General features: G+C 47.8%; 2 protein-coding genes across 7 annotated transcripts; both read right to left on the minus strand.

Moving 5' to 3' along the window:
• Window positions 1–1,660: 1,660 nt before the first annotated feature.
• On the minus strand, window positions 1,661–15,090 carry slc37a1 (solute carrier family 37 member 1). 3 transcript variants are annotated; one of them, XM_027290691.1, is made up of 21 exons: window positions 14,953–15,090; window positions 12,882–13,100; window positions 9,740–9,821; window positions 8,803–8,935; window positions 8,643–8,721; window positions 7,868–8,003; window positions 7,709–7,785; window positions 7,015–7,181; window positions 6,879–6,928; window positions 6,469–6,543; window positions 6,228–6,266; window positions 4,763–4,885; window positions 4,321–4,411; window positions 4,141–4,203; window positions 3,962–4,047; window positions 3,830–3,878; window positions 3,653–3,726; window positions 3,468–3,546; window positions 3,140–3,237; window positions 2,963–3,027; window positions 1,661–2,242 (listed from the first exon to the last, which is right to left on the minus strand). In XM_027290691.1, the coding sequence occupies exons 2-21, from the start codon at window positions 12,935–12,937 to the stop codon at window positions 2,227–2,229; spliced, it is 1,638 nt and encodes a 545-aa protein (XP_027146492.1). In that variant the 5' UTR covers window positions 12,938–13,100; window positions 14,953–15,090; the 3' UTR covers window positions 1,661–2,226. The 3 variants fall into 3 exon arrangements, with proteins under 3 accessions (XP_027146492.1, XP_027146493.1, XP_027146495.1); XM_027290692.1 differs by lacking the exon at window positions 14,953–15,090 and adding an exon at window positions 14,511–14,934; XM_027290694.1 differs by lacking the exon at window positions 6,228–6,266.
• A 2,269-nt stretch (window positions 15,091–17,359) lies between these two features.
• On the minus strand, window positions 17,360–20,323 carry si:dkey-251i10.3 (U3 small nucleolar RNA-associated protein 14 homolog A). 4 transcript variants are annotated; one of them, XM_027290690.1, is made up of 2 exons: window positions 18,994–20,323; window positions 17,360–18,723 (listed from the first exon to the last, which is right to left on the minus strand). In XM_027290690.1, the coding sequence occupies exons 1-2, from the start codon at window positions 20,257–20,259 to the stop codon at window positions 17,869–17,871; spliced, it is 2,121 nt and encodes a 706-aa protein (XP_027146491.1). In that variant the 5' UTR covers window positions 20,260–20,323; the 3' UTR covers window positions 17,360–17,868. The 4 variants fall into 4 exon arrangements, with proteins under 4 accessions (XP_027146491.1, XP_027146490.1, XP_019119616.2 ...); XM_027290689.1 differs by having other exon boundaries at window positions 17,360–18,741; XM_019264071.2 differs by having other exon boundaries at window positions 17,360–18,735; window positions 18,838–20,323.
• Between the last annotated feature and the right edge of the window lie 247 nt (window positions 20,324–20,570).

Here is a 20,570-nt window from a genome sequence, read left to right on the forward strand (position 1 = left end):
GGAGGGTGGCTGGTTCAAGTCCCACCTGGACCAAAAATATGGAAGGTGGACTGGTAGCTGGAGAGGTGCCAGTTCAACTCCTGACCGAGCACTGCCGAGGTGTCCTTGAGCAAGGCACCGACCCCCCAACTGCTCGCTGGGCTCCTCAGGGGGGCTGCCCATCACTCCACCATCTCTCCACATTGCAAGAATTTCCCCATCGAGGGATTAATAAAGTATCTTCATCATCATCTTCTTCTTCTTCTAAAGGTTTAAATATTTTTGTTTTTGTTACCTCAGACTGAAACTTTCATGTCTACAGACGCCACCATGTTTCTACAGGAGCCCAGAGAGGACAAACTTTAAACTCTAAATAGAGACTTAGTTTCTCCTTCACACAGCATAGAGAGTGTGAGGCGAGGGGGTCTCAGTTTGTTTTAGCTCAGTACAGTTGTCATGAACGGGGAAATTAGCTACAGAGACCAAAACTGTTTTTTGTACCAGGCTGTAAACATGTTTATTTCTGCTGTGAAGTTGGACATTTGGACATGGGGACTTATGGAGACTGACTCACTTCTGGAGCCAGCCTCAAGTGGACGTTAGAGGAACTGCAGGTTGACTAAAGTCTGTGTTTAGTGTCTGGAATTTTTTTCTTTTCTCAGCGTCTGAATTATGAATTTATTCAACTTTATTTGAAGTTATCGTGGTCCGAGCTGAAGTCAGAGGTCAGTATTTCAGTGTTTGGTGTAACCTGCACGTCCTCGGCCACGGCCGTGTGTTCATGTGTGTTCATGTGTGTGTGGGTGTGTGCGCACACGTGTGTGTGATTCCTAGTCTGCCCGTGTCACTGAGTGTCACCAGCTGCCACGTCCAGCTGAGCCTGAAGCCCACTCCACGCCACGGGCCGGACCAAATTTAGCCGTGCTGCAGACGCAGGACATCACAAACACGAGCTGAAAGAGTTAACCAATCAAACCTTTGTTTGTTTGTTTGTTTATTAATTATCCCCATCCCACAATGCTTTGGGAGCAAACGCTCACCAAACCAAAAGGAAACATTTTGATATGTTACAAAAAAAAACAAGGCACACAATGCTTCAAGTACGAGTAATAAATACACACAACATGTGCTCGTGTTGTAGAAGAAGGTTGTCTCAACGTTGTCTCAACGTTAGCAGGAAGTGATCCCAGAGTTAAAGGGTTAACGTACCGTTACATTAACAGAAGTATAAATATGAATCTAACACCGACCTCGTTAACATTGCACTGCAGAATAAATTAATCATCTTCACATTCATCGCCCCGCCCTCACAGGAAAAAACAAACCAAAACATCTCTATATAAAAATACGACTTTGGCGCCTTTGAATAAATTTAAATTAATTAACGACAATCTCTTTGGTTCATTAAGGCAACGGTGACGCAACTGAAACAGCAACCTCCACCCGGCAGAGGGCGGCGTGTAGTGGTTTGAACGCGTGAACGTTAACGTGTTTGTTAGTTTTAGATTCCTGCTTCCAACCTTTTTATGATTGGCATTTTATTTTGAAAATCTTTGCTGTTTAGGTGTCTGACGTCGAGGTAAACAGACGTAGACTGAGCGTGGATCAGAACCTGGACTGTCCCTTTTAAAACACGACGAACGTCGTGTTTTAAAAGGGACGAACGTCGTGTTTTAAAAGGGACAGTCCAGGTTCTGATCCACGCTTTGGTCGGTCCGATCCACGCTTTGGTCGCTCTGGCAGATGTTTCCTGGACAGATGTTGCCGCTTCACCTCTGTCGATGTCGGGCGGAGGCAGAAATCTCAAAAACTGTGGACGGGCCCGTTCACGTGGCGACAGACAAACTTATAAAAGCTCATTAAAATATTTAGTTTACAGAGACTCCACAGGGTCTGACTCGTTTAACGGAGGCAGTCTCTCTAACAGCGCGACCCTGACGACGGCGTTCTTCATCTCGACGACCTCTGATTGGCTGTTTGAACGTTCGCAGGTGCGTTTGGAAAAGGTCGCCGTGCTTTCAGGCTCGCTTTGTCCGTAGGGATCTATGTGCACGTGGAAGTTGCTGTTTCAAAGATTTCCACGCACGATAAATAATCAAAGTAAGGCGACATCTCTTAGGAAACAGGTCACAAGAGAAGGAGGCATGTTTCTGGTTCCAGTCGGAGTGTCAGTCCGTTCCAGGCTTCAGTGGTTGGTTGGTTGGTTGCAGTCGCTGCTCCTCGCTGCTCCTCGTGGAGGAGGTGCAGTCAGTGCTCCTTCAGCCTGCGGAGCAGAGACAGACATGAGCGTCTCCTGACGATGACCTGAAGCTGCTGCTCGTCTTCACGGAGAAACGATCCAACGAGTTTCAGACGCGACGTGAACACGCGTTGACTGAACGTTTCCTCCAAACGTCCAGAGAACGCTGCAAACAGCTGACTGACTTTAAAGGACGACTCAGAACTCATGAAGCTCAGACTGTCTCAGACTGTCTCAGACTGTCCCAGGCTGTCCCAGGCTGTCTGAGACTGTCCCAGACTGTCTCAGGCTGTCTGAGACTGTCCCAGACTGTCTCAGACTGTCTCAGACTGCTTCAGACTGCTTCAGACTGTCCCAGACTGTCTCAGACTGCTTCAGACTGTCCCAGGCTGTCTGAGACTGTCCCAGACTGTCTGAGACTGTCTCAGACTGCCTCAGACTGTCTCAGACTGTCTCAGACTGCTAGTATTTAAACATCAAACTCATTTAAAGACGACTGAAACAGTCTTCAGACAGTTTTTGGTTTAGTTTTGTTGTCTTAAGATGATCTCAGGTCAGTTTTTGTTTTTCTGACGCTCTACAGCGCCACCCAGTGACACACACACACACACACACACACACACGCGCACACACACACACACACACTCACTCACTCACACACACTCACTCACTCACTCACTCACTCACTCACTCACTCACACACACTCTCTCTCTCTCATGTATTTTATAATTAAACAAACTTACTCTACGGCAGAGATCGGTCGGGGTTTATTCGAGGTCAGCTCCTTCATCACGAGTCGTAGTAAAAGCTGCACACACACACACACACACACACACACACACACACACACACTTATTAAAAACATCGTACAGTTTGAACTCAGTGAAACTCGTTAACAAACTCTCTAATTAAAAACTCACCAGCAGAGCGAGGAAGTCTGCAGCCATCAGCATGTAGAACACCTGATCCCAGCCGCCTGCAGACAACAGGCCGGCCAGCAGGGGGCCCAGCGCTGCACCTGAAGGCAACACGACCCCCATCAGTGTGAGTGTGTGTGAGTGAGTGTGTGTGTGTGTGTGTGAGTGTGTGTGTGTGTGTGTGTGTGAGAGAGTGTGTGTGGATAAAAAGTGAAAAACTGTGAAAGTCTGAAGTCTGATTTGGTGCCAGATTTAACCATTTCTATCTCCTCCTAACTCCTCCTATCGTTTTGCGGCGTGCAGACGTCTGAGCGTCCGTCCTGACACTGACCTACAGATCCCGTCCCGTCGATGATGGCGGTGACGGTGGACAGAGCTCGGGCGTTTCCTTTCAGGCTCTTGTGCGTCCCCTGAGGTCAGAGGTCAGAGAGAGAGAGAGCTGATGTCACGTAACACACGAGCAGAAATCACGGAGGTCGTCGTGGTCGCGTGGCGTCACGTATGAAACACACTTACCAAATCAGCTGACACTGCAGTCGTGATGAGGGAGTACGGCCCATTGACGAGGCCTCCGCACACCAACAGCATCCCTGGAAACAGACGAGCACGTCAATAACTTCATGTGTCTGTGCTGCGGTGGCGCCGCCTGCTGGTCGACATCAACACTACAACAGACTGAATCTTTGGACTCACCGACAGTCGGACCCAAACCGAGCTCACTGATCATGGAGAAGCCGTACAGCTGCAGGACACACACACACACACACACACACGTTATAATCTGGATCTGGTTCATCACGTGACCTCGTCTGAGCTGACACTTACGGTTGGAGCAGCCAGCAGCAGCATGACCGCACAGGTGGAGGCTCTCTTCCCCAGTTTGTCAGAGATCACACCTGCCAGGATCCCACCTGTCACAGGCAACGAGCAACGGCAGCAACTTTTAGATTCAACAGCAACAAGCAACACGAGCTGAAAGACGCTAAACGGACAGGAACACTTACCCACAATTCCTCCCACGTCGAACAGCGTGGACAGGTCACCGGCTTTCTTAGCGTCCAGGTGAGCTGACACACAAACAACAACAGTGAGACAGGTGGAGCCAACACAACTACACAAACTACACAAACTACACAAACTACACAAACTAACACGAGTCTGAAGGAGCGCTGCTCCGTCCTCACCTGCTTTGGTGATGTAGAGCGGCAGCCAGAACAGGAAGGTGTAGCTGACGAGCTTAGCGAACAGCAAACACAGCGAGAACTCCACCACTCCCTGCACACACACACACACACACACACACACAATACACACACAATACACACACACACACACACACACGTTACAACTTGTGTCTATGTCTGTCTGTCTGTCTGTCTGTCTGTCTGTCTGTCTGTCTCTCTGTGTCTATGTCTGTCTGTCTATGTCTGTCTGTCTATGTCTGTCTCTCTGTGTCTATGTCTGTCTGTCTGTCTGTCTATGTCTGTCTGTCTATGTCTGTCTGTCTGTCTCTGTGTGTGTCTATGTCTGTCTGTCTGTCTCTGTGTCTGTCTGTCTGTCTGTGTCTGTCTGTCTGTCTGTCTGTGTCTGTCTGTGTCTATGTCTGTCTGTCTGTCTGTCACTGACCGGTATGCGCAGAGCTCCCATGAAGCTGATGGGCGACGGCTCAGATTCTCTCCTCACCACGACGACCGGCTGAACGGGGACACACACACTGTCTCTAGGCAACAACAGCTCAGTGTCGTAACTCTGGAGGAGAAGGAGGAGGAGGAGGAGGAGGAGGAGGAGAAGGAGAAGGAGGAGAAGGAAGAGGAGGAGGAGGAGAAGGAGAGACAGAAGAACCAAAGTCAAATTTATGTTTTTTATATTTAAAGATCGTTGTCACGGCGACTTCTTACAAATTGCGTCACAATAAATTAAAAATACAAACAAAGCAACAAAAATCTAATTAATAATTAACCAACCTTAAGCCCCGCCTCTTTAAACTCTGTGCTCCAATCACAGCTGAGCAAGACCTCAGTCAACTTCCTTTCCTGTACTTAGATATGCTACGTGTTAGCTACATGTTAGCTACGCGTTAGCTACACGTTAGCTACACGTTAGCTACGTGTTCGCTACATGTTAGCTACGTGTTAGCTACGTGTTAGCTACGTGTTAGCTACATGTTAGCTACGTGTTAGCTACGTGTTAGCTACGTGTTAGCTACGTGTTAGCTACGTGTTAGCTCGTCAAAGCAACAGAAACATGTCACATGTTAAATTAGTTTAATGTCGGCACAACATTAGCTAACAAGCTACATAAAATGAATGTAACTTAGCTAGCTAGTTAAGTAGCATTTTGCTAACATTAACTATCAGATGTAAATGGCTAACTAATGATTGATGTGTAGCTAACTAACTAGTTAACTATCTTATGTTAGCTAATGTTAACAAAACACTGGATAACTAGCCTGTTAGCTAGTGTCTTGCTAACATTAGCTAACTTTATGTTTTAGGCTTTTAAATTTATTCAAACAAACAAATATAAAAATATATTTTGTGAGTTAGCATGTAGCATATCAACGTCGTGTGATTGGAGCACAGAGTGACAGAGTCCCTGAACACACCACCATTTACTCACAAAGTATCAGAGACGGTTTGATAGACGGGGACGTTCAGGAGAGCTGCAACTGATTAACACTGACGACCAATCAAACGTCTCAGAATCAGTTTAACGTGACAGAAAATCTCCAGATTTGAGACGCAGCACAACAAGAAAATCAGATTCTATCATATTCAGATTATTATTGTTGCAGCTCCGTCGTAAAGACAGAAGAGGCGCAGTTTAATGAACCGACCCAACAATCAAGAAACACAGAGGCTGCATCCAAACGTCCCGACGTCCCTGAACGCATCAGTCTACAGTTTGTGATGAGTTACTGATGGAGGACAGAAGACACAGGACAGAGGACACAGGACAGAAGACACACAGACAGAGGACACAGGACACAAGACAAACAGACAGAGGACACAGGACAGAGGACATCTGGATTCAGCCTCACGTTCCATCCAGTGTCCCGACAAAGTCTGACAGAGCGACTGAAGCGACTGACCTTCCTGTTCTGAACACTATCTTCGTACCAGGAGTACACCTGAGTGGATTACAATGACACGTGCAACTTAACTGTAGTGTCGGGCAGGTGAACCTACACACACCTGAGTGACACCTGAGTGACCTGAAGCCTGTTTCTTTTATTACATGTTTGAAAGTTTCTGTCTTTATAGTTTTACACTTGACACACACACACACACACACACACACACACAGTGACACACACACATACAGTGACACACCTGAGCTTTGTTGTCTTTGTACTGCAGACACACGTCAGTGTGTCCGTTCACTCCGCTCCAGTTTTTGGTTTTTGGCTGTCAGAAGAAACAAAGACGTCAGTTCATGTTTGATCTTTAAGACTGGTTTTAATCTCAGAGACTGGTTTGGATCTTTCAGACTGGTTTTAGTCTCAGAGATTGGTTTGGATCTTTCAGACTGGTTTCAGTCTCAGAGACTGGTTTGGATCTTTAAGACTGGTTTCAGTCTCAGAGACTGGTTTGGATGTTTCAGACTGGTTTTAGTCTCAGAGACTGGTTTGGATCTTTCAGACTGGTTTTAGTCTCAGAGACTGGTTTGGATCTTTAAGACTGGTTTTAGTCTCAGAGACTGGTTTGGATCTTTAAGACTGGTTTTAGTCTCAGAGACTCACGCTTGTGTCTGGAGGAGTTGCAGCGTACAAACTCTTGAGGTCGTTCGGATCTGCAGACACAAAAACAGACGAGGTGAAGAGTTGCTTCCACCAACACATCAACGTATTCTGCAGCCAATCAGGAGGCAGCACTCACGCTCGATGAGGAACAGGAAGCAGACGACGCCCATGGCAGCGATGATGAGGCCCGGGACGATGAAGGACAGACCCCAGTTAGAGGAGACCCAGTAACCTGCGATCAGAGAGCCCAGGATGTTTCCCACAGAGGTGTGCGAGTTCCACAAGCCCATGATGAGTCCACGCCTGACGGGAAGACACCACAGGACACGAGTCAACAGAGAACAACAAGTTGGACTGGTCGGTAGAGTCGACTGGACTGGTCGGTCGGGGCGACTGGACTGGTCGGTAGAGGCGACTGGACTGGTCGGTCGGGGCGACTGGACTGGTTGGTAGAGTCGACTGGACTGGTTGGTAGAGTCGACTGGACTGGTCGGTAGAGTCGACTGGACTGATCGATCGGGTCGACTGGACTGGTCGGTCGGGTCGACTGGACTGGTCGGTAGATTCGACTGGACTGGTCGGTAGAGTCGACTGGACTGGTCGGTCGGGTCGACTGGAATGGTCGGTCGGGTCGACTGGACTGGTCGGTAGAGTCGACTGGACTGGTCAGTCGGGGTGACTGGACTGGTCGGTAGAGTCGACTGGACTCAGCTGACCTGTGACATCTTCACTGACTGATCAAGGTTTCTAAACTGTTCGATGAGCCAATTAGAATCACGTGGTCCATCACGTTGCTACATCATCACACCTCACCATTGGTCGGTCTTTACCTTCCTTTTCCGAACCAGTTGCTGATGCAGGTCACCACACTGGGCCAGCCGGTGGTTTGGACGAGGCCGTTAGCCACCTGAAGGGATGAAGACAGAGTCCAGGTAAGTTCAGAACGTCACCTGTGTTCCCTGTGTTCACTCGTCACGGGCGAGTCTCACCTGGACGAACACGTAGAAGCCCAGGCTGTGGATGTTGTAGACGTAGCCCAGTCCGAACAGGCAGGTGAACAGGCCGCTGCTCAGCATGCCCACAGTCAGGTACAGCCGGATGGGCAGGCGCTCCCCGATGATGCCGCTGCGTGGGAGCACAGTGATGACATCACGTTAACCACAACGAGTCGCACATGCTCGTACGGTGGCCGTCATGGGCCAAAAAAAAGAAGCTATCACGTCACTGTTAGCTGTTCTGCATGCTAACACAAGCTAATATGTGTTGCTGCTTCATGTCTCTGATGTAAACATTGCTGCTCCCGCAGCTTGTCTCAGCTAACGTTAGCTCAGTTTGTGAGCTAACGTTAGCTCAGTTTGTTAGCTGCTGTTAGCTGCTGTCAGCTCAGTTCGTTAGCTGCTGTTAGCTAACATTAGCTCAGTTTGTTAGCTGCTGTTAGCTAATGTTAGCTCAGTTTGTTAGCTGCTGTTAGCTCAGTTTGTTAGCTAATGTTAACTCAGTTTGTTAGCTGTTGTTAGCTAACGTTAGCTCAGTTTGTTAGCTAACGTTAGCTCAGTTTGATAGCTCAGTTTGGTAGCTGCTGTTAGCTCAGTTTGTTAGCTGCTGTTAGCTCAGTTTGTTAGCTGCTGTTAGCTCAGTTTGTTAGCTAACGTTAGCTCAGTTTGTTAGCTGCTGTTAGCTAATGTCAGCTCAGTTTGGTAGCGGCTGTTGGTATAGCAGAATGTATCCAGATTACATTTTACTGATGTGTCTTCGTCAGCTCACCTGAGGTACATCCCGATGGCGTACGCACACAGGAAGGAGTAGTCCATGGCGCCCAGCAGCTGTTTGTAGTTCGTCTTATCTGACAACAGAAAGAAGAGTTCGTGTTGACGTCTCCGTCTGAACTCTGACCGTCAGAGACTGAAACACGAGCGAGACAAACCGAAAGGCTTCCAGCTGCAGTCCACGTCCACGTGGACGGGCTGCAAGGTCGGAGGCTGCAGGCCGCTGCCGCCGCTGCCCGACGCGGCGGTGGCGAGCTCGGCGACCGACGAGCAGTTCTTATGGAGCTCGCTCTGACAGGAAACAGGAAACAGGAAAGGGTTTAAGAACAAGAAGATGAAACTGACTGCTCGTCAATGAGTCCTGTCTGCTCGTCAATGAGTCCTGTCAATGAGTCCTGTCTGCTCGTCAATGAGTCCTGTATGCTCGTCAGTGTGTCCTGTATGCTCGTCAGTGTGTCCTGTCTGCTCGTCAATGTGTCCTGTCTGCTCGTCAATGAGTCCTGTCTGCTCGTCAGTGTGTCCTGTCTGCTCGTCAATGTGTCCTGTCTGCTCGTCAATGAGTCCTGTCTGCTCGTCAGTGTGTCCTGTCTGCTCGTCAATGTGTCCTGTCTGCTCGTCAATGAGTCCTGTCTGCTCGTCAGTGTGTCCTGTCTGCTCGTCAATGTGTCCTGTCTGCTCGTCAGTGTGTCCTGTCTGCTCGTCAATGTGTCCTGTCTGCTCGTCAATGAGTCCTGTCTGCTCGTCAATGTGTCCTGTCTGCTCGTCAATGAGTCCTGTCTGCTCGTCAGTGTGTCCTGTCTGCTCGTCAATGTGTCCTGTCTGCTCGTCAGTGTGTCCTGTCTGCTCGTCAATGTGTCCTGTCTGCTCGTCAATGAGTCCTGTCTGCTCGTCAATGTGTCCTGTCTGCTCGTCAATGAGTCCTGTCTGCTCGTCAGTGTGTCCTGTCTGCTCGTCAATGTGTCCTGTCTGCTCGTCAATGAGTCCTGTCTGCTCGTCAGTGTGTCCTGTCTGCTCGTCAATGTGTCCTGTCTGCTCGTCAATGAGTCCTGTCTGCTCGTCAGTGTGTCCTGTCTGCTCGTCAATGTGTCCTGTTACCTTGACGATGCTGATTGGTTTCCTGGACAGGTGGAAGCTCGTGTAGAGCAGGAAGGTGAGGACGAAGGTGAGAGCTCTGTACCTGCAGGGAGGAGACACAAGAGGGCAGCACTGAGACACCACAGACCAAAAACAGACACTGAGACTAAAGACTGGAGACTGAGACCAAAGACTGAGACTAAAGACTAAAGACTGGAGACTGAGACCAAAGACTGGAGACTGAGACCACAGACTGAGACCAAAGACTGAGACTAAAGACTGAGACCAAAGACTGAAGACTGAGACTAAAGACTGGAGACTGAGACCACAGACTGAGACCAAAGACTGAGACCAAAGACTGAGACTAAAGACTGGAGACTGAGACCAAAGACTGAGACTAAAGACTGAGACCAAAGACTGAAGACTGAGACTAAAGACTCGAGACTGAGACCAAAGACTGAGACTAAAGACTGAGACCAAAGACTGAAGACTGAGACCAAAGACAGACACTGAGACTAAAGACTGAGACCAAAGACAGACACTGAGACTAAAGACTGAGACTAAAGACTGGAGACTGAGACCAAGGACTGAGACCAAGGACTGAGACTAAAGACTGAGACCAAAGACTGGAGACTGAGACCACAGACTGAGACCAAAGACTGAGACTAAAGACTGAGACCAAAGACTGGAGACTGAGACTAAAGACTGGAGACTGAGACCAAAGACTGAGACCAAAGACAGACACTGAGACTAAAGACTGAGACTAAAGCCTGGAGACTGAGACCAAAGACTACAGACTAAAGACTGGAGACTCAAGACAAAAGACCACCGCCCTCTGAACTCACACATGTTGAACTTGTCTCGGAGACAGCAGACAGTCTTTAGTGGTATTAACTCAGGTGTGTGTGTGTGTGTGTGTGTGTGTGTTGTGCCTCTCCCTGTTCACACACAGATGTAAGACTGAGGCTGAGATAAGAGCAGACGTCAGACGAGTCGTGAGTCGTGTCCGGACAAACATCCGTCCGTCCAGGACGTCCTGCATCTTCACGCCTCGTCCTGTTTCCTCGACTCGTTTAGTTTGTTTGTTTAGTTTCAGTCTTTACAGGACAAACACAAAACTGTCCTGAGTCTTATAAGATCCATCTGTAACGATCTGTACACGCCAAAAACACCAGGACACATTCATCAAAACTTCATTAAGACATTAGGAAAGAGCTGAGACTGTCTGAGTCTGAGTCTTTTAGTCTTGGTGACAGTTTGAACTGAAACATCAGGCGGTCAACAGCTGACAAAATATAAACTCTGTTCAACCTGACGGCTCAACTCTGAGATTTACAGTTTATGATGGACAGTGAAGTAAACTGCTGACAGCTGTAGCTGCTGTTAGCTCATGTTAGCTGCTGTTAGCTCATGTTAGCTGCTGTTAGCTGACGTTAACTCAGCCTGTTAGCTGCTGTTAGCTGACGTTAACTCAGCCTGTTAGCTGCTGTTAGCTGACGTTAGCTCAGCCTGTTAGCTGCTGTTAGCTGACGTTAGCTCAGCCTGTTAGCTGCTGTTAGCTCAGTCTGTTAGCTGCTGTTAGCTGACATTAACACAGTCTGTTAGCTGCTGTTAGCTAACATTAGCTCAGCCTGTTAGCTGCTGTTAGCTGACGTTAGCTCAGCCTGTTAGCTGACGTTAGCTCAGTTTGTTAGCTGACGTTAGCTCAGTCTGTTAGCTGCAGTTAGCTGACGTTAGCTCAGTCTGTTAGCTGCTGTTAGCTAATGTTAGCTCAGCCTGTTAGCTGCTGTTAGCTAATGTTAGCTGCTGTTAGCTAATGTCAGCTCAGCCTGTTAGCTGCTGTTAGCTAACGTTAGCTCAGTTTGTTAGCTGCTGTTAGCTCAGTCTGTTAGCTGCAGTTAGCTGACGTTAGCTCAGTTTGTTAGCTGCTGTTAGCTCATGTTAGCTCAGTCTGTTAGCTGCTGTTAGCTGACGTTAGCTCAGTCTGTTAGCTGCTGTTAGCTGACGTTAGCTCAGTTTGTTAGCTGCTGTCGCTCTCCGGTACTCGGAGCAGTGTTGGTGTTCACATGTTCCAGTTTTCGATGCACCGGTGTCGTGCCAGAACCGGAGCTGGGCAATACATAAGTTAGTTTCATGGGTCACGTTAGCTGCTGAACTCATTTGGAAAGCTATAAATACACAACGTGACTGATGGCGCCGCGTCTTGTTCCGACAGGAAATTCAGGTTTAAATATCTGAGCTGGGATTTCCCACATTGGAATGCATCAGTTGTGATTTATGCCTGGGAGGTGTCAAACATCAAATTCAAGACTTTCCAGGCCTATTATTTCAAAATCAAGGACCGAACGCGGTGTAATTTGAGACACAGATTAATTACTGTCACAACACTGTAGACTTTAATAATCAGGACTAACGAGCTTAAAGACAATTATAACGAGACAGGCTTGAGTCACTGTCCTGGAATTTGCCTCAAGGTTTGTTAAAGATTCGCTGTTTTACCTGGATCACTCGGGAGCCACACATGCAGACAGCCTGTTTACTAAAGAATCCACAAACTTTCCAGGATTTCAAGGACCAGCCAGAGCACACAAAGAAAGTTAATCAAGTCAAACTTCACAAGCTGACGGAGGAAGACGACGCGAAACCCGATCTGATGAACGCGAGCGAGGCGGGAAAGCCCGAGCAGAACTCGGGTCACAGCTCACGGGTGGTTTCCCAGGCGAGTCTAATCCACAGAACCGTCCAGAACATAAAGACGCTATTCAAGAGCCCAGCTCTGATTTATTTACAGGCTGCAGGCGGCTCGCAGTATAGAAGAGCTTTGTGATGCTGAAGGTGAGCACAGGTATCAGGTCGCACAGGAAGCGTTAAAGAACCGCTAACTTGACCGACTGCTGTTAGCAGGCTAACAGAACCGGGCTCAGCAGGCGGACCAGACCGGGTTGGAGCACAGGGACCAACAGGACATAACGTGACAGTACCGAGGTGACTCACAGACTTCATGATGGAAACATTGATCAGTAGTGAAGCGTTAAAACAAACAAAACAAACGAGTCATGGAGTGCAACAATGTGGCACCGCCAGGTGTTACCTGTCCTCAGGTGTTACCTGTCCTCAGGTGTTACCTGGTCATGTGACACACACACACACAGCAGTCACTCACCATTGGTCCCTGTCGAAGGACACCAGCAGCCGGACGCCAGGAGGAACCGCCGCCATGTTTGGACGCAAATATTGACCAGGGCAGTGACGGGTGGAGGACGAGGGCTCAGGCGGAGGACGCTGCTGATGGAGATGTGGAGGTGACGGAGGTGATGGAGGTGTCTCGGCTCATGTCGGTCTCAGAGGAAGCTGCTGGATGGTTCCTGACGGAGAGGCGGAGCTGGAAACAGAGAGAGAGAGTCGACCGTCGTCACGTGTTCGAGTCCTGGTTCAAGTTTGCACGTGTAAACATGACGCTGTGACGGACACACGATCCTGATCAGAGCGTCACACTTCACTGGAGAACTTTAATCAAACTGCAGTTCCTCTAACGTCCACCTGAGTCTGGCTCCAGAAGTGAGTCAGTCTCCATAAGTCCCCATGTCCAAATGTCCAACTTCACAGCAGAAATAAACATGTTTACAGCCTGGTACAAAAAACAGTTTTGGTCTCTGTAGCTAATTTCCCCGTTCATGACAACTGTACTGAGGGTGAATTTATATACAACTCACCTGTTCACATTATATTAAGGCTTAAAGTTATGCAGGATTAAGAGCGGGGACGCTTTGATGTGTCTCCTTTATTGAACTCTCTAACGACGTTAGAGCAGATTTAAAACTCGTGTCCGTCAGCAGTCAGAGTTCATGTTTAAAAATAACTTGTGTGTGAATCACAGTGAAGAAGTGCTGACACTGTTTTTATGAATATGTGATTTACTGATCCAACACGTCTGCTGTCACATCTGAATGTTTAAAGATCCGCAGAGAGCTGTCGCTGCTGTTTAGTGGAAAAAACTGTTTTAAATATGTCACAACACTGTAAAAACACAAAAACATCTATGAAACTTTAACGGCAAAGTTTGTCCTTTCATTTAGTTTGTTTTTGTTATTTTTGGTCAGAGCTGTTTTCTAGTGGAGAAAACGTGACAAAGTGTCTTACAGGGTGCATGTCAAGTGGAGAAAACACAATAGTGTATTCTAGGACGCCCTTCCATTGGAGAAAATAGTGTGTTCTCTAGAGCACTCGTCTCTTCTAGTGGAGAAAACGCTATGAAGTTTCCTGTAGGATGCTCTTCTAGTGGAGAAAACACTATGAAGTTTCCTGTAGGACGTTCTTCTAGTGGAGAAAACGCTATGAGGTTTCCTGTAGGACGCTCTTCTAGTGGAGAAAACACTATGAAGTTTCCTGTAGGATGTTCTTCTAGTGAAGAAAACGCTATGAAGTTTCCTGTAGGACATTCTTCTAGTGGAGAAAACGCTATGAAGTTTACTGTAGGACACTCTTCTAGTGGAGAAAACGCTATGAAGTTTCCTGTAGGATGTTCTTCTAGTGGAGAAAACACTATGAAGTTTCCTGTAGGACGCTCTTCTAGTGGAGAAAACACATTACTTACAGCACTGGGTTTCTATCAGGCACTGATACAGTATAAATCTGCTCTGTGAACACTGTAAAACTGTTTTTAGCATTTTTGGCACAGCTGGTTTACAGTGCAACCTCCACCACTGCTGCGCTGTAAAATCGGCTGTGCAGGTGGAGGTGGTGGAGGTTGCATGCCTCGCTCCGGGGCTCAGGATCGTCTAACCTGCCTTACCTGAGCACAGGTAGACACGCCCGGCTGAGGTAAATCAGTGCATGTCGGTGAACACACTCTTCCCGGTAACGAGCCCGGACGAACCTTTCCAACACGACCCGTCCGGTGTGTGCTGAGGCTGAGGGGGCATCCGAAACTTCAGACGTGGACGGAACCGGAGCTCCTGTTCGGACCGTCCGGACCGTTTACCGACGTCCATCAGAGCGCGTGATGGGAAGTAATCCGACATTTATCAATAATTAATCGATCGAAGTCGATAAACGTGACGTTGGTCCGCAGACAGCGGCTCGCGGAGACAATGCGGAGCTAACGCCGAGCTTCCTCCGGTTCAACGACCGCCCGCGAGCCCGCCCGCGGCGGCTGGATCACACGGTCAGCCCGCCGGCTGTCGGTCGGTCTCATGCCCGCTCAGAATGTCACACATCCCCGCTGATGAGCTTACCTCTGCCCGCTGAAGGTTCGGCGGCCGGTTCGGTGTTTAGTCAGAGCCACGACACTTCCTGCTCCCGGAGAGAGCGCGACACACACACACACACACACACACACACACACACACACACAGCTGGCGCACGAGCCCCTCCTCTCCTCTGACGTCATCCATGGCTCGAGCTAGGTGAAGATTACCAAAATAAAAGTCTGTAAATAAACACAATAAATAAAATAAAACATAACGTGCGAGGACACGTGACGCAGACATACATGTAACACACACTGTGAACAGACTTACATCACTTTAATAATCCTGCAGGGAAAGTTACTGCAGCTCCCAAACGGTCAGTGAGACAGTAAGAAAACAAAACTCTATATATACACCTGTAAGATATACATTTAACACTATACACCTGTAAGATATACATTTAACACTATATACACCTGTAAGATATACATTTAACACTATATACACCTGTAAGATATACATTTAACACTATATACACCTGTAAGATATACATTTAACACTATATACACCTGTAAGATATACATTTAACACTATATACACCTGTAAGATATACATTTAACACTATATACACCTGTAAGATATACATTTAACACTATATACAACTGTAAGATATACATTTAACACTATATACACCTGTAAGATATACATTTAACACTATATACACCTGTAAGATATACATTTAACACTATATACACCTGTAAGATATACATTTAACACTATATACACCTGTAAGATATACATTTAACACTATATACACCTGTAAGATATACATTTAACACTATATACACCTGTAAGATATACATTTAACACTATATACACCTGTAAGATATACATTTAACACTATATACACCTGTAAGATATACATTTAACACTATATACACCTGTAAGATATACATTTAACACTATATACACCTGTAAGATATACATTTAACACTATATACACCTGTAAGATATACATTTAACACTATATACACCTGTAAGATATACATTTAACACTATATACAACTGTAAGATATACATTTAACACTATATACACCTGTAAGATATACATTTAACACTATATACACCTGTAAGATATACATTTAACACTATATACACCTGTAAGATATACATTTAACACTATATACAACTGTAAGATATACATTTAACACTATATACACCTGTAAGATATACATTTAACACTATATACACCTGTAAGATATACATTTAACACTATATACAACTGTAAGATATACATTTAACACTATATACACCTGTAAGATATACATTTAACACTATATACACCTGTAAGATATACATTTAACACTATATACACCTGTAAGATATACATTTAACACTATATACACCTGTAAGATATACATTTAACACTATATACACCTGTAAGATATACATTTAACACTATATACACCTGTAAGATATACATTTAACACTATATACACCTGTAAGATATACATTTAACACTATATACACCTGTAAGATATACATTTAACACTATACACATGTAAGATATACATTTAACACTATATACACCTATAAGATATACACTTTAACACTATATACACCTATAAGATATACATTTAACACTATACACAGGTAGAAAATAAAACCAGTGAACTATAGAATATGTAAATGTAAAACCTTCTAAAGAATTCAGTGTTTGAGAGACAGAGAACACACGTACACTTCACACTTCAATATCTACACACACACTCTGAACAGACATACATGTAACACACACACACACACACACACACACACACACACTCAGCTCCCTCTGCTGGGTAAATAAAAACTTTCCTTTAATGAAACTTCAAAATAAGATTCAACATGTTTTAAAAATCATGATCTGCTTCATCGTTTAATATTTTAATTTATAATTCATTCGTTAATAATTCATTAGTGTGAATTATTAACGAATGTTCAAACTTTAGATTTACAGTTTGAACTTTTATTTATTTCTGCTTCATGAAGAGCTGCTCACATTTTACAGACATGAAGATCAAATATTATAACATTAGGACCGCATTAAGACTGCATTAAGACTACACTGAGACTGCATTAAGACTACACTGAGACTGCATTAAGACTACACTGAGACTGCATTAAGACTGCAGAATATCTGCCGTCCTGTGTGACGAGTGTCATTTCTTTAAACTGTTATTTAAATTTGAAACTTGAAGTTTTGAAACTTTCATTTTGCTTCATGTTGACACAGACGCTGATGATGCTCATCGTCGCGTTTCAGATGAATTCATGAAACTGAATCATGCTGAGTGTTTCTATTATTTTGTCCATCGTGAACATTCACGTGTAGCTGCTGAAGCTGCCAGCAGAGGTCGACAAAACTGCACAGACAGCTGGTTAATATATAAATATATATCTAGATACAGACATACATATATATATATAAGTTTAACATCAACATTTTATTCATTTATTTATATTTACTAAATAAAATGTCCAAAGTTTTTCTGCTTCTTTGAGACGTGAACTGAAACATTTTGAACTTTAAGTTAAAGCGTCTAAACTCAGTTTATTAATAATTAACTTTATTAATTAACTGATTTCTTCTTTGCACGTTTCAGATTCAGCTGATTAACGTCATCACGTGTTTACGATGTTTGAATCTGTCACATGACGAAACTCAACGATGTTCAACAAACCAGATTAATAAAGTTCAATTTAACGACACATTAAATATTAAATTATTTTAATTTAACTTGTTTTGAATGTTTCATATTTCCTCGTTAACAGTTCATCTAATTATCAAACATTTAAACAACTGAAACATCTGAAATAAAAAACTCAGATCTTGAATCAACGTGTTGAATTTATTTCACAGATTTTAACATCAGACATGAAACACACACACACACACACACACACACACACACACACACACTAAGGTTTTTTCCCATCAGCCCCTCTCTTCCTGTCCTTCAGCTCGTCGCGGGTCATGGGTTCGATGATGGCGCCGAGCTGCGTCACCACTCTGGGCCGGCTGACCTTCTTCACGGTGCTCTCCGTGTTCCAGGTCCGGCCCAGCGGCGTGCGGATGGCGCTCTCGAACTGGCCGTGCGTCTGGAAGGGGAGCGGCAGCGAGCTGACCTGGTGGAGGGCCACGGCGCCGTCCCTCTTCTCCGAGATGATGACGGCGGGCAGGCGCTGGTCCTTCCTGGGTGGAGGCGGAGCCACCTTGACCCGGAACCTGCGGCGTTTGCTGCGTGACGGCTTCAGGCCCGTCCCGCCCCAGTCACCCCACCCGGGCAGCGTCAGGTCGAGCACCTGAGGCCTGCCCGCCGCTTCCTGTTTCCTCTTGTCCTTCAGGAAGTCCGAGACGACGTCATCTCCGGCGAACGCCTCGCTGATGAGCCGGCGCTGGTCCGGCTCCTCCTCCGCCTCCTCGCCGGCGTCCTCCACGGTCTCAGCGACGGGCGCTCGGATCTCCTTCGTGCCCTTGGTGAGGACTTCCTTCAGCTCGATGCCGCGCTTCCTCTTCCTCTTCTTTCCCGCCTTCTCGGCTGCAGGCGGCGGCTGCTCGGTGTGAGGAGGAGGCGGAGGAGGAGGAGTGGCGGCTTCATCGTGGAGCTGACGGAGGTCCTCCACATTCTCCAGAGTCCTGACCCGGATCAGACTCTCCTGCAGCGGCGCCGAGGAGTCCGGTTTGTCTGCTGCCGCGAGGTTCTCCTCCTCCACCTCCCGACGGACGCCAACGAGTCCTCGGAAGAGAGTCGTGAACTCTGAGAGCTGCTCCTCCTCCTCCTCCTCCTGCTGCTGCTGCTCCTTCACTTCCTCCTCCTCCTCCTGCTGACGTCTCTTCCTCCGGCTTTCAAACTCTCTGAGGAGTTTCTCCTCCTCTGTCTCCTCCACCTCCTCCTCCTCCTCGGGTGCTGCAGCCTCCTCCACTGTCACCTCTGCGCCGTCGCTCACCTCCTTCTCCGTCGGCTCCTCCGTCAGTCGTCCTCTCATCCACGGGTTGGACGGGTCGACTCCTCGCTCTGCGTCGTTCACAAAGTCCGGCAGCACCTCCTCCTGCTGCTGCTCCTCCTCCTCCTCGTCGTTGTTGAGCGCCGTCACCACCTTCTCCGTCAGCTCCTTGTTCACCTCCAGCTGCTGCATCATGGCCTTGCGTGCGCCCAGGTCGTACTTGGCCATGACGGCCTTGGCCTTGGCCCACTTCCCGCTGTTCTGGTGTTTGAGCGACATGCGCTCCTGCATGCGGGCCAGCTCCATCCTGTGCAGCTCCTGCAGGGCGGAGGCGGGGTCCTCCTTCACCATGTCGTCGAACTGCTTCAGCAGCTCCTTCCTCTTGGCCTTGTTGTGGACCTTGTGGTACTTCTTGCTCTTGATCTTCCTCTCTCTGCGGGCCCGGGCCTCGTAGTAGGACTGCAGGGCCCGGGCCTTCTGCAGCTCGGCCCGGCGCTGCTTCGCCTCCTCCAGGCTCATCGCCCGCAGAGACGCCTCCTCCACCGGGGTCAGCACGGGGTCGTGGATGGGCTGCTTGTTGGCGGACAGCAGGCTGAAGATCTCCTCCTCCAGAGGGGTCCGCGCCGTCCAGCCGCTCGCCACCCGGTCCACGGGTCTGGGTCCGGACGGCTCCTGGTTGAGGGGGAAGACGAGCTGCTCGGCCCGCTGGTTCTGCTTGATGACGGCCGTCCAGCGGCTCACCTCGGCGGCCGCCTTCTGGAACGACACGTCCCGCTGGATGCGCTCGCTCTCCTGCCGGCTCAGCGGGCTCTCCACGGTCCGGTTCGCGTGCTGCAGGTGCTTCAGCTGCTTCTTGGTCCGGTTCGGCACGGCGGGAGTCTGCTCCACGGTCCCGATCAGCTCCGACAGGTCGACCCGCTCCGCCTCTCCGTCCGCGCTCACGGTGAACTCCGACATGTGCCCGGCGGCCTCCGACCGCTCCAGCAGGGTCCTCCTCCTCCGCGCGCCGAGGGAGCTGATGGCCTCCAGGAGCTTCTGCCGCCTGCGCTCCTCCTGCTCCTCATCCTGCTCCTCATCCTGCTCCTCATGCTGCTCCTCATGCTGCTCCTCATCCTGCTCCTCCTGCTCCTCGCTCAGCTCCTCATGGAGCTCCTCCGGGTCTTCCTTGTAGACTGTGTCCGGCCTGAGCGCGTCCTGCTCCGGGGAGCTGCGGAGCTTCAGCCCGGTACTCCTCCTCCTCCTCTTCTTCTTCTCCTCCTCCCCGGAGCTCCTCTCCTCCTTCGGCCTCCTCCTCTCCTCCTTCGGCCTCCTCCTCTCCTCCTTCGGCCTCCTCCTCTCCTCCTTCTTCTTCGCTTCTCTCGCCATGTTGTAAACAGCTGCTGTGCACACGTGTGCCGTAAACGGACCTGCTTCTTCTTCTTTGGTTTTTAGGGCAGTCTGCATCGTGACGTCACACTTAGCGCCCCCTGCTGCAGGGACGGAAGTACCTCCGCTTCATGTTTATGTTTATAGATAGATACTTTGTTATTGTTGACATGATGAATGTTTAAGGACACAACTGCTGCTGTTATATATCTGTATATATGTCATATAACTGTGTGTATGTGTGTGTGTGTATATATATATATATCTGTATGTGTGTGTCCTACATGAGGGATATTGTCTTTTTATCCTTT

The sequence above is a fragment of the Larimichthys crocea genome, chromosome XVIII (assembly GCF_000972845.2).
Source record: "Larimichthys crocea isolate SSNF chromosome XVIII, L_crocea_2.0, whole genome shotgun sequence".
Lineage (NCBI taxonomy): Eukaryota > Metazoa > Chordata > Actinopteri > Sciaenidae > Larimichthys > Larimichthys crocea.